The sequence below is a fragment of the Columba livia genome, chromosome 15, assembly GCF_036013475.1.
Source record: "Columba livia isolate bColLiv1 breed racing homer chromosome 15, bColLiv1.pat.W.v2, whole genome shotgun sequence".
Taxonomy (NCBI): domain Eukaryota; kingdom Metazoa; phylum Chordata; class Aves; order Columbiformes; family Columbidae; genus Columba; species Columba livia.
This window is the reverse complement of record NC_088616.1, coordinates 8,039,886-8,052,450: the sequence shown is the minus strand read 5'-3', so window position 1 is coordinate 8,052,450 and position 12,565 is coordinate 8,039,886. Positions and strand designations below refer to the sequence as shown.

Here is a 12,565-nt window from a genome sequence, read left to right as displayed (position 1 = left end):
ACAGGGAGACAGAGAGGAGAGGTGTGGGGCATGGTCCTGGGGACAGGGGCAGCCACCCCTGCTTGCCCTGTGGTACAGTGTGGGAGCAGCTGCAGGGCAGACAGGGGTTTGGGGGACCCCACTGCCACCACCAGCGGCTTTTGGGGCGGGCACTGGACCCCTGTTGCGGGTTGGCCCATTCCCTGGGAGGGGATGACCAGAATAGCTCCGCTATCCGACTCCTGCTGGAGGGGCCGTGGCTGGTCTCCTCCGCCGCTATCTCCTCGGGGCTGACATTTGAGCCCGGCTCTCCCTGGCCAGCAACGGGACGTGTGTCGGGGCCCTCCGACATCACCCGGCTCCTCTGTCCTTCCTCCTGGCGCAGCCGGGGACAAGCGGCAGGATGGCGGGCGGGAGGCGGCGTGGGGGTGGTGGGCGGCATGGGGGACCCCGGCAGCACCCAGGGACCCATGAACCAGCCCCCTCGCCCACACCCGTCTCTCCCACAGCCACCACAGTGCAGCAAAAGGCAGGTGCTGCCCCTAAAACTGGCCGGCCCAAGAAGCCTGTGGAGGAGCCAGCAGCAAGGGGACCCGACGTGGACTCACTGGGCTTCCAGGCCATGGACCGCAACGTGCCGGGGCTGTCCCATGTCATCCTGCAGAAGCTCAACATGAAGAGCTACGAGGACTACAAGTGAGTGAGCACCCATGGGTGCTGGCACAGGTGTGTGTTTCTTCCTGCCTCAGCCAGAGCATCCTGCATGTCCCCCCAGCTGGAGCATCTCCTCTGGCTCATCCCACCCCTCCGGCTCAGCTCACAGGTGGGGTGCTCTAACAGGGCTCGTGGGTGCCCCCCTCCACCAGCCCGTTCCCCAGCTCCCTATCCCCAGCCAGCTCGGAGCAGGATGCTCTTAGCTGGAGCTAAAAATCCGGGCAGCCTTGGAAGGAGGACACCAGTCCTGCCGTGACAGCAGAGCAGCAGGCTGGATCCTGCTCACCCCCCACGCCCGACACCTCCAGGTCTGCCATGGATGGGAGGAAGAGCGGCAGTGATTTCGGCATCCGGACTTACTTTGACATGTTCCAGAAGATGGAGGACACCTTCAAGTTCTGTGCTGAATGCAAAAAGCTCCCCGATGCCCTCCCTGACCCCAAAAGCCTACGGCGATGCAAGAGGTATGGGGAATGAAGGTCTCATGTCATGGGACTGGATCTGTCCCCCCAGTTCCAGCCAGAGCGAAGCTGGGGGTCCCTGGCCCCCACACCCACCTCCAGCTGCAGGGCAACCCCAAAACAGCAATGCGGCCCTGGGGGGTGGCAGGGAGCCAGGCTCAGCGGGCCAGCTCGTGGCCGCCCCCATGGCTGGGCACGCTGCCTCTCTCCACAGGTGCCAGAACGTGTACTACTGCGGCGTGGCATGCCAGCGTGCCAACTGGCCGCTGCACAAGAAGTTCTGCAAGAAGCTAAAGCTGGTGGCTCTGGATCGGCTGGTGGAGTGGCTCGTCTTCACAGGTGGGGCAGGGGACACCCTGTGCATCCCCCCCACCAGCCTGCCTGACCCCACCCTGGGCTGCACAGGTCCCCCAAAGGGATGTGGGGGTCCCTCCTCCCAGCTCCAGCCCCCCACTAGCCTGGGTGGGACAAGTGGCTTGGGCTGTGAGGCCACTGCTGCGACCTCCAGTGCTTCTCCCTTTTCTCCTCCCAGGAGACATCCCATTCCCCACAGAGAGCTGGACAAAACCTGCCCAGGCCGTGGAGGGCTGGGAGGACTGGTTCTCCATGCAGGGGCAGCTGGAGGAGAAGCTGAGTGCCATCCTGGCTGGGCGGTACATGACCCTCCTCTGGGCCAACGCTGGGAAGCCCCGGCCAGAGGACGCGGAGCTGCGTGAATCTGTCCGGCGGCTGGTCACTGACTTCCACTCGCGGCCGCTCACCATCGGTTTGGGGCTGCGGCTTTTCGGCATCGACCCTCTCGCCAAGGCCCTCACTGTGCATGTGGTGGGGGCATCCCACGTTGAGACCCTCAACACCCGGCTAACAGACTACGATGAGCTGATGAAGATGTTCCCAGGGCACTGGGGCATAGAGGTGGTGATGGTAGGGGTGGACGTGGTTGATGGACCCATCATGAGGCCACCTCTGGCTATGCCAGCACCTCAGGGAAGGGTCTATCTCAGCAGCTACAAGGGGCTCTACCACGATTTCTGGGAAAGCCACGTGGAGACGAAGCTGGCCGCCCGCCCTGACTTGGTGGTGGGCTTTCACCCAGGTGAGTGCCCGCACGGTGGAAGGGCCCAGACCCTCACCACCCCACTGCCCTGAGTGAGATGTCCCTGACAGAACAGACCCTGAGTGCCCCAGCACCACTGGACCTCATGACATGCCCAGGTCTTGTCGTGGCTGTGCGCTAAGCCACAATGGGCCACCTCACACAGCCCGAATGAGCCCCAGGTCTTGGCTGCCTCATCCCCCAGGCACTTGGCATCACCCGCCTGCAGTAGCAGGTACAAGCAGCACTCAGAGGGATCCCTGCTCTCAGGTTTCGCTGCAGTGGCTCAGCCCAGGACCCAGAGCCAGGGGGTGTCCCCTGTGCTGGTGGGGAGATGGGACCATCCTTGCTAAAGGCTGCCAAGCCCCCTGCCAGTGTCACCATGCACTCTGGGGGCCTCCAGCACAGAGCGGGTGCCATTAGAGCCAGCTTTCCCTGTGGCCAGGGTGAAACAGGAGGAAGGTGGGACACTCACCACTGTCCCCACAGGTTTCCACGCCTGCCCGGACCTTTTGGCAGGCTGGCTGCCCACCCTGCTGCTGCTGCGGGACTACCGCCTGCCCGTCCTCTTCACCGTCTACAGGTAAGCATGGGCCCACTACCCCCATGTGCTGGCACAGCTGGCTGGTAATGTCCCATCCTCCCCCTCTCTCGGCAGTGAGCAGGAGCTGAAGTCCTCCCTGCAGATCCTGGTGGAGCTGGAGACACACATCATGGGCTTCGCTGCCAATCCCTTCGCCTCGCTCCGGCCTGAGCAGGTCTACTCCAGCCCCAACAAAGCGCCCGTCTACTGCAGCTCCTACTACATCGCACTGCTGGGACCGGCAGCAGCAGCCATGCCAGGCACTGGAGAGCTGGAGGATGATGATGGCTGGCAAGGAGAGGAGCCCAGTGCTGCCGGTGCTGCTGGAGACATCTCCCCAGGGCTGGGCTGACCCCCTGCAGCCAGCACCATCCTGCCTGCCCTGCCCTCCTGAACCCCAGCCCCTTGCTGTCCCATCCCAGGACCACATCTCCCCATCCCGGGACTGATGACCTGGCTGCCCCTCGCCACATGCATCCAGCCCCAGAGGACACAGCACCCTGGCACAGACACGGCAGCCCTCCACGGAGCCAAATAAACCACCACTGGCAGCTGGACGCTGTGTCTCAAGCTTTTATTTCTGAAAAGCCCTTTGTTTTCCTAAAGAAAACAGAGGGCTGAGCCTGCCCCAGCCCACCTTGGGATGGCGAAGGGGACCCCCACTACGGGACCTGCCATGCACGGGGCTGAGCGGCTCCTGGGAAGCCCCAGCCTGGGCAGCTGGCTGTCACTGTCACTATCACACATGCTGTGCCGATGGTGGTCCAGCATCACTTGCCGAGCCCTGCAGCTGCTCAGCCCAGCACCGGCACCCAGCCCATCCACGGCGCATGGGTACTGTCTGCTGCCCCCCACTGCTCGCCAGGCTCGGGGGCCCCTGTGGAAACCAGGGCAGGTGGTGCTGAGTGAACCAGCCCCTGCAGCAACGCCCAACACTGCCGGGGACCCGCACCGGCCTGGCGTCCCCTCCCCACGCAGCCAGCAGGGTCTGACACGGCGATGGTGGCAATGTCCTGTGTGGGCACCTGTGATGGCTTGGGGAGGCTGGTACCCTCCAGGGCTCCCTGCGCCCCGACGGTGGGTCCCTCTCCAGGGTTGGTGCCTGTCAGAGCGGCTGTGGCTGGCAGCGGGGTTGGTATGGTCCGGCCAGGGAGGCAGCACAGTGTGGCAGCCAGTGTCATTCGGTGTCAGCACGTTCCCGCAGCGCGGGCAGAGTCAGGGTCTCCGGTGCCGACTTCTTGCGTGGACAATTCTTAGGGGGAGCAAGGAAATCCGGGGCCTCGTCACTGAGTGGGGTGGAGGGGGCGCTGGCAGGGGCTGAGTGCGTGGCCGTGGGCTGCCCCACCTCGCTGACTGAGATGCTGGGTGCCACCAGGCCGATGAGCTCGTTGGTGGCCTCCTGCGTCTCCCGCTCGTAGCGCCGCACCTCCTCCATCGTCATCCCTGCCGAGCACAGCTGGGCTTGGGGCCGCTCGGCACAGCCACATCCTGCACCCCATCATCCCAGAGCAGCCTGCGCCCCCGCACCGGCTCCCCACCGAGCTGGGTGCTGGGGAGGTGACAGGGGCTGGGGCCAGGAGGACAGCAGGGAGAGGGACGTTGGGCAGTACAGCCAGCCCCCCACTCGGGCACCAGCCCAGTCAGCAGCAGGGAAGGGATGGACAGGTAGTGCAGGCAGCTCAGGCAGGGGACACGTGGGGACGGCAGCAGGTGCAGGGGGGGCTTGGCGTGCCCCCGTACACACCCTCTGCCTGCACGCATCTGCAGGCAGTGTGGCGAGGTCTGGGGTCTCTGTCCCCTGCAGGCAGTGTGCAGCAGGGCTGCCTGTGCAGTGGGGTCAGGGGTGCTGGCTCCCCAGCTTTTGGTTTGTGGCCACTTGCATCTGACTCTCGAAGGCCCGGACCTCTTCCAGGGACATGTCTGGAAGGCAGAGAGCCACTCACTGGGATGGCCTAGCACTTGCTGCCATCACCCACTGCCGGCCATCACCGCACGTCGGGCTCCTGTCCCGTGTCTGCATGCAGCAGCTGCCTGCAGCGCATCTCTGTGCCAGAGTCAGGGTGCAGGCAGTGCAGGCAGTGCAGGCAGTGATGCTGGGTTTCCTCTCGCCCACCCCGTGCTTCAGCCAAGCCTTTCCCAGGTGTGCAGTGGCGTGGGCAGCGTGTGGGGGTGCAGGCAGGAATGGGGACAGGGGAGTGAGCAGAGCAGGCAGTGCAGGCAGCAGGGGAGCTGGATGAAGAGCAGGAGCTGCCTGTGGGGTTAGTGGCCTCGGTGGTTAAACTCACAGCCCACTCTCACCCTGGGGACCCAGAGCCACCTCAGGGACCATGTCCCCCCGTCACCAGCAGTGCCAGGGTGACCCCACAGACTCACCGCACCACTCGTCCACCCAGGCAAACGCCTGCCGGTGCCCGATCAGCAGGATGTCCCGGATCACCTGTGACACACGGTGAGGGTCAGCACCATGTCACTGTCTCTCAATATCTCCCCCTGAACATCCCCCCCTGCTCACCCTGGCCTTGGACCTCCCTCACCTTGTGCACAAACTGCTCCACCCGTGTCTGCAGCCCCCACACCTCGAACTTGACATTCACCAGCTTGTAGGAGCACATGATGGGCTTGGTGTGCTGGCGCCAACCCTCCTGCAGCGGTCCCCGGCCCGTCTTGGCTGAGCTGAAGAATCGGGGGTCCTGGGGGGAAAATCAGGGCCGTGAGCACCCCCTGGAGATGTGAGACAAGGGGGTGACCCTGGGGATCTCAACCCATCCCCACTCATGCTACCTCCAGGCTGCGATAGTAACGCTCAGGGATCTCGTCAAAGGCTATGTCCAGGAAGGAGACCTCGTGGTCACCCAGGATTTTATCACTGCGGAAGATCTGAAGAGGGGAGGAGAGTGAGGGGCATCAGCAACACGTTTATGTCACCACGCAATGAGTTTGCCAGGTCTCAGCTGCAGTGCAGACTCACGTTCTCACTGTCCCCGCAGTTGTCCTCATACTTGGTCTCGATGTAGATGGAGAACTTGGGCAGGAAGGAGCACTGCAGGGAGTGGCTGTCAGCAGGCCCGAAGGGACACCCACCCCCAAAGGATGCCCAGTCCCAAGGATGTGAATCCCCAATGGGTACCCAGCCCAAAGGACACCCAGCCTGAGAGATGCACATCCCCAAGGATACCCATCCCAAGGGATGCCCACCCCAAGGGACGCCCAGACCCAAGGGACACCCACCCCTAAAGATGCCGACCACAGGGAAGACCCACCCCCAGGAGACACCCACCCCAGCCATACCAGGTGCTGGGCAAGGGACCAGGTGCCCCCATGCCACCTCCTTACCGTGTACTCTGCAGGGACACCGTGGCATGTCAGCATCATGGGGTGGCATCACCAAGTGGCACCACAGGGGAGAGAGGGAGCGGTGAGACTGGGAAGTGGCTATGGCCGGGCTCTCCCCACCCTCCTGCCAGAGAGGGACAAGGAGCCCGGCCGTGTCCCGCTACCCCTCTCCACACCCTGCCCGGGGCTCACCGGTGATGGTGTAGGGGTAGTAGTTCCAGGCCTTCTCCGTGATGTAGAAGATGCGGGGGGTCACTGCCCGTGCCCAGCTTGGCAGTTTGCTGCAGGGGACCGCGGCGGCAGGGAGTGGGATCAGCTCAGGGCAAGATACATCTGGTGGGCACAGCCCTGCCCAGTGCCACCTGGCTCTGCTCTGCCAGACGCAGCCCCCTACAGCACAGCCCTGGTTCTGGGCCCCCATCCCCTCCCCAGGGACACCCCTGCTCCCTAGGACCCTCACCTACACTCCAGGGACTTCCCTAAGGATGCCTGTCACCTCCCCAGGACCATCAGCTGCACCCCAGAACCTTGCCAGGGACCCCTGTTACCCTCTCATGGCCCCCACCTCTGCCCCAGGGCCCCCATCCTCTCCCCAGCACCCCTACCACCTCCCCAGGCACCCCTAACCCTTCACCCCAGGGACCCCTAGCCCTTCCCCATGACCCCAAAACCTCTCCAGGGCCAGGACCCACAGTGCCCCCATTGCCCCCAGGCACCCCAGCCCAGCATCCCATGGCTGCCCATGGTCCCAGGGCAGGATCAGGCCCCTCAAGGGAGCTGGGAGGTGGGTTTTGATTAATTTATAGGCGTTATAAATACCATCCCCGAGAGGGGAATCGTGAGTGCTGTGGCTAAAAATAACTCATCTCACGCCAGCAGCTCCACAGTCGGGGTGGGGGTGGGCAGCCAATGCCCGTACCACAGCATGCTGCAGCCGGCAGCGGGGACACAGGGACAGCAGCACCAGGTGCGAGCTGCTACCCAATGGGCACTGGGGACTGCAGGCAGGGACACGGGGACACCCCCAGGGACCAGCTGAGCAGCCTGGGCATCCCTGCTGAGCCCTGCACTGCAGCTAAGGCACTCCAATACCCGGAGATGGGTGCCCAGCAGGAGAGGGCTGCAGCCCCCTCCCTGGGGGTTGCACCCTGAAAGATGGGTGCATACCCTGAAGATGGATGCACACCAGAAGATAGTTGTGGCCCCTGGAGAGGGGTGCACCTCTGGGAAGATTGATGCATCCTGGGAGATAGCCCCCAAAGAGGGGTGCAGCCCCCTCAGATAAGCGCACCCCAGCAGACGGGTACATGCCCTGAAGACAGCTGTATCCCAGGGGATGAGTACAGCCGCCCAAGGTACGTGCATCCCAGGAGATGGGCACACCCTGAGAAACAGGTGCAGCTCCCAAAGTTGGGTGCAGTCCCCAGAGACAGGTGCACCCCTGGGAGACAGGTGCAGCCCCCAAAGATGGGTGCAGCCACACTGCAGGGTGTCAAGGACCGGGAAAGTATGCTCCTTGCGAATTTTGGAGGGTGGGATGGAACCACCCCGATGCCTGCCCCTGCCCCACACTGCAGTGCTACCCCAGGGAGCTGGGGCACAGGGAGCCCCTCCCCAGGCAGCCCCCTCTTGCTGAAGCCACAGCCTCACCTGGAGAGGTGGACGCGCTTCTCAGTGAACTGGCCAGGGCCATGGACGGGGTCCTCATGGGGCTCATTCTTCACCACCTCCACGCCCTCACCCTTCTCGCTTTCCTGGTGACTGTGCTTGCTGATGGTGTAGAGCTGCCCCACGCGGTACTGCAACCACAGCGCCCAGCCTCAGCACTGCCCTCCCTGCCCCAGCACCCTCCCAACTGAGCTGGCGCAGTGCTGGGCTGGGCTCCTCTTTGCTCGGCTAACAGGTTTCCAGCTGTACCACTGAGTGGGGAAACTGAGGCACGGAGAAAAGAGATAATGGACCTTGAGCCGTGCAGCAGGCAGGGGGTCTACTGGGGCACCCTGTTTCACCTCCTCTGCCCTTGGGCTGCTCCAGTGCTTGGGTGAGGGCCAGATCCTGCCCTCCCTGCTCTTGTCTGGAGCCCAAATGCCTTGTGTGGAGTGCCTGGAGGCTTTCTGCTCAGCAAGCTACTTGGGAGCCAGCAAAAACTATGTATATAAATATGTATATGTATATGTATATGTATATGTATATGTATATGTATATGTATATGTATATGTATATGTATATGTATATGTATTTCATGAGGCAGCTGCGCAATAAGTGTTTTATTGTTCCGCTGAGTATCCCATCCATCACCGCCAGCATGATCTTATCGCCTCTGTCTGCCAAACTGGAAACCTTCGCCAGGTGCAAACACAAAATCAGTGCCTGGGGAGGGCTGGTGCTGCGTGATGTGGGCACTGTCACCACAGCTCCCTCCTCCCCAAAAAGTCCTTGTCAGTGCCAGATGCCCACAAGTGACCTTTGGCTGGGGATGCCACCAGCTGCTGGATATCACTGGATATCGCTGCTGTTTGCCGATGGGGCAAACAGCCCTGATGGTTCCCTGCCAGAACAGGGGCTCAGCCCGTGTGCCCTGTGGGGGTAGTCACCCCCAGCACCACAGTGCAACAGGCACCCAAACCCCCAGTGCCCTTTGCCAGCCAACTCATCCTGTGGTTCTGGGGCCAGGATGCCCCTGAGCAGCCCCCAGTGCTGTTGATGGACTCTGTGCTCCAAGGCCACTATGCCCAGGGATGAGATGTGCCCTTTGCCTGCACCCAAAAACAGAGCTCAGCACTTACGTACAGCATCCCATTCCCAATGGCTGTAGCCAAAGCACACCTCAGTGGCTCAACCAAGGCAGATGGTCTGTGCCACGAGGGGACAGCAAAAAGTACCGCGGCATCCCCCGGCCCCTCTCCAGGCATGGACCCGATCCCCTGGTATTCCCTTCCTGTGGGTACAGGACCCCCACCTATCCCCTCCATCAGTGGGTCCCTGCAGCCAAGCTGGCTCTGGCACCCATGGCAGGGTGACTCAGAGCTACCCTGTCTCTTTACCCCACTTCTCAACCAACACCTCCCTTTCCTGGCCGGCCTCAGAAGCACAGGGAGCCCTGGCCGCACACTGCCCCCCACTCACCTCCTCGGTGGTGAGTGGCATGCAGATGCGGTACTCCTTGATGAGCATGGTGGCGCGGGCAGGGCAGGCAGGGGTCAGGCGGAGGCTTCGGCACTGGTGGTGGCACAGCTCATTCTGGGGGGATCCAGGGGTGCAGTGAGAGCAGGGAGATGGTGCTTACCAGTCTCCTGCACTCCCATCCCATCACTTCATGCTCGAGGCAGCCACCCCGTTCCCAGCACCGGTGACTTCATGAGCCGTTGCCATGGCAGTGGTGTGAGGTCACCAGTGGGAGAAGCAGCCTGGGTGTACTCAGCTGGGGACACCGCAGCACCCCGAAACCCTCCCTGGTGTTAACCCCTTCTCTGCCAGGCAGCTGTCTTGAAGGAAATGTGTCCACCCCAAAATATAGTGCCATCCCTTTGGGGTGCCATATCCACACCTGCCCAAGAGTGGCCAGCACAGCGAGAGGGTTGCAGGGACACAAGGATGGGATCAGACCTGCTGGTGTTCGTGGGGACCTATCCTTGAGCACCCATGCTCTCGCCTGCCTCAGGGGGCTGCTCTTGGTGAGCACCCCTGGTCATATGCCAGGTGTGGGACGTCACTTCCCTGGGCCGGAATCCCCCACCCTGGGTTTGCCCCCAAGCACCTGTCCCAGTGTGCAGCACTGCCAGGTTGCCCTGCTCTCCCCCTGGTCCTGCTCCGGCAGGGGCTGAAGATGCTCAGAGTGGGTAATGGAGCAGCACAGGGGGCTCCTGGCCATGGCCCCCAGGCCCCTGGGGCAGGGAGGGGACATGAGCCCCCCTAGGCACTCACCCTGAATGGGGGATCAGACCTTGGAGGGGGCAGATGGGGACTCACAGGGGGCCTTGTCGAGGGGGCAATTTGTCCAGCTGGGGACACAGGGGCATGCCTGGGGGCTCAGAGGCACTGGGGGACACAAGGGTGTCCCCGGGGGCACTGCGGGACACAGGAGCATCCCTGGGGGCACTGAGGGGGCACAGGAGCATCCCTGGGGAACACAGGGGCATCCTACTGACAGGAGAGGGCTGGGTGCTGGTGCTGTGTTGCAGGAAGCTGTAACCCCCGCCGGGAGGCTCCTCATCCATCCCCGGGACCCCTCTTCCCCGGGCTGAGGGGCAGAGGCAGCCCCAGCACGCGTCAGGGTGCAGTGTGGGAAGGGACACCTGGGGGACCCACGGACCTATGGAACACCCCCGGGTCACCGCATCCCCTGCCCCATCCCGGCACCGGGGCAGCCCAGACCGGCCCGGGAGGTCCGGGTTTATCCCGAGGGAGAGACGTCCCGTCCGGGGCGGGGATGGGCTCCGGGGCTGCCCGGGTGGTCCCGCCGGCTGTGCCATGGGACAAGCGGGCGATGCCCGGGCCGCGGCGGGATCGGGGCTCCGCGGGGCCGGGACCGGTAGCACCGGCACCTCTTCCCATGGTCCGGACTGTGCCACTCATTCCCCTCCGCTCCGCTCTCGCCCGTCCCCGCCGCCCGGCCCTGTCCGCCGCATCCCCGCGGGGCCGGGGCTCCCGCCGCCTCGGCCGTACTCACCCGGACCGCAGCGGTGCCCGCTGCCCGCCGCCGCCGTGCCCCGGCCGCCCCGGGCCGTGCGCAGGAGCGCACCGCCTCCCGCACCGCCTCCCGCGCCGCGGCACACCGACCCCTAGGGGGAGGAATGCACCGGCACCGGGATGGGCGTTGCACGCCACCCCGGCATTGACATTGCACCGCACCGGCTACACACCTGTACTGCATTGCATTGACAGCGGCACCACAATAGCACCAGCACCGCACCGGCACCAGGGCTCCCCAGCACAGCACGGATTGGCACCGGGGTCCCGGCAGCTCCCCGGGACACTCAGCAGCTGCCGGGAGGTGCCCCGCGGTCTCACCCAGGCTCAGACCCTCAACAGTGCCACCAGGCACACACTTTCCTGCTGGATGCTCCCTGGAGCGCAGTGCAGGGAGCCCCCAAGCCTCCTCCTGCACCCCTACCCCTGCACCCACCGTCACCCAGCATCCATGCTGCACCCCACTGCCCACCCAGCCTCCTGCACCCCACCTTCACCACACCCCATGTACCAGCATCGTCCATGTACCATCCACAGCCAAACATGTTACTGGCACGAAGCACCACGCCTCAAAACTGGGAACAGCCACTGCCGTCACGATGCTTCCCCTTCCCCTTTTCTCCATGAATTTCAATCAACCTGGGCACTAAAAATAGCCATGCTTCGGTGCTGGGCAGGGCTCTGCCCAGCCAGTGTGGTTTTCACTTTATTTGCTCCAAAAATTCTGCCTCAGAGGCTGCAAGCAGCTCCCACAGCACTGCCAGGAGGGCAAAGGCTGAGCCATACCACTCAGTGCGATTGCAGCACCGTGGCACGCTCCAGCCTCACTGCCTGGGGTGCAGGGACTAGCCCATCTGGTGCCAGGGTGCTGCAGTCATGGGGTCATGGCCACCATGGGGACATGGACTGGGTGAAGGGGACACCCACGAGGTGACCTGTGGCACTGTCATCACCACCTGGGACCCACCCTCTCATCATGGTGGGGACCCCACTCCATGGCACCCAGCAAGCCCTGGAGCAGCAGGGATGCCCCGACGCTGTGGGTAGTGCCAGGACAAGCAGCAGTGGAGGGAGCAGTGCAAGCTGGGGACAGTGGCCCCAAAAGCCGCCGGGGTGCCCCGCGGGGTGCCTGTCCCACATCCGGGAGCACCGTGCCAGGAGCTCTGCCCGCTGGGCACACCTTCCCCTGCTTGCACTGCTCTGCTGCCTTCTTCCTGGTACGCTGGTCTACTGTGACACTGTCCTCTCCATGACATGTCTCAGCACCCCCAGCTGTGGTAGCACCAAGTGACAGCCACCCTGCAGCCCTGTGTCCCCTCAGGGCAGGGGACTTGGTGGCAGCCCCCAAGGAGTAAAGCAGCAGGCACAGGGATCCCACCAGCATGTCTGGGACCAGACCCAGTGGGGCTCCCACTAGAGTGATGGTGGTGGAGATGAGGACCTGGTGGTGCTGGTGACAAGGGCCTGGCAGGCTCAGCCCCCCCAGCAGCCACATTCCTCCCAAACCCGTTTGTCAGGGTCCTGTGCAGGTGCCAAAGCAAAGGCATCCGGGCTGTTTTTTTTCCTGGCCATGCCCTGCTTCACTCTGGTGCAGAGTCAACAAGCAGGAGAAAAGTAGATTTGCTGAAGCCCAGTGCTCTCATGTGCTCCTGCCAGTGCCCCCCTGGTGCTACCAGTGCCCCCCTGCTTTCTCATCTCCAAGACCCCTGT

General features: G+C 63.6%; 2 protein-coding genes across 2 annotated transcripts; one reads left to right on the top strand and one right to left on the bottom strand.

The window, feature by feature from the left end:
* The first annotated feature begins 198 nt into the window (after positions 1–198).
* Positions 199–3,390, top strand: MSS51 (MSS51 mitochondrial translational activator). The gene is made up of 6 exons (XM_065030919.1): positions 199–675; positions 1,002–1,157; positions 1,369–1,493; positions 1,687–2,250; positions 2,740–2,833; positions 2,909–3,390. The coding sequence occupies exons 1-6, from the start codon at positions 383–385 to the stop codon at positions 3,183–3,185; spliced, it is 1,509 nt and encodes a 502-aa protein (XP_064886991.1). The 5' UTR covers positions 199–382; the 3' UTR covers positions 3,186–3,390.
* Positions 3,391–3,392: 2 nt separating this feature from the next.
* LOC102098234 (cytoplasmic phosphatidylinositol transfer protein 1) lies at positions 3,393–11,061 on the bottom strand. Its single transcript, XM_065030922.1, has 10 exons — positions 10,836–11,061; positions 9,293–9,406; positions 7,817–7,965; positions 6,359–6,447; positions 6,167–6,174; positions 5,802–5,873; positions 5,615–5,710; positions 5,368–5,523; positions 5,207–5,270; positions 3,393–4,276 (listed from the first exon to the last, which is right to left on the bottom strand). Exons 1-10 carry the CDS (start codon positions 11,037–11,039, stop codon positions 4,011–4,013), a joined length of 1,218 nt encoding a protein of 405 aa, XP_064886994.1. The 5' UTR covers positions 11,040–11,061; the 3' UTR covers positions 3,393–4,010.
* Between the last annotated feature and the right edge of the window lie 1,504 nt (positions 11,062–12,565).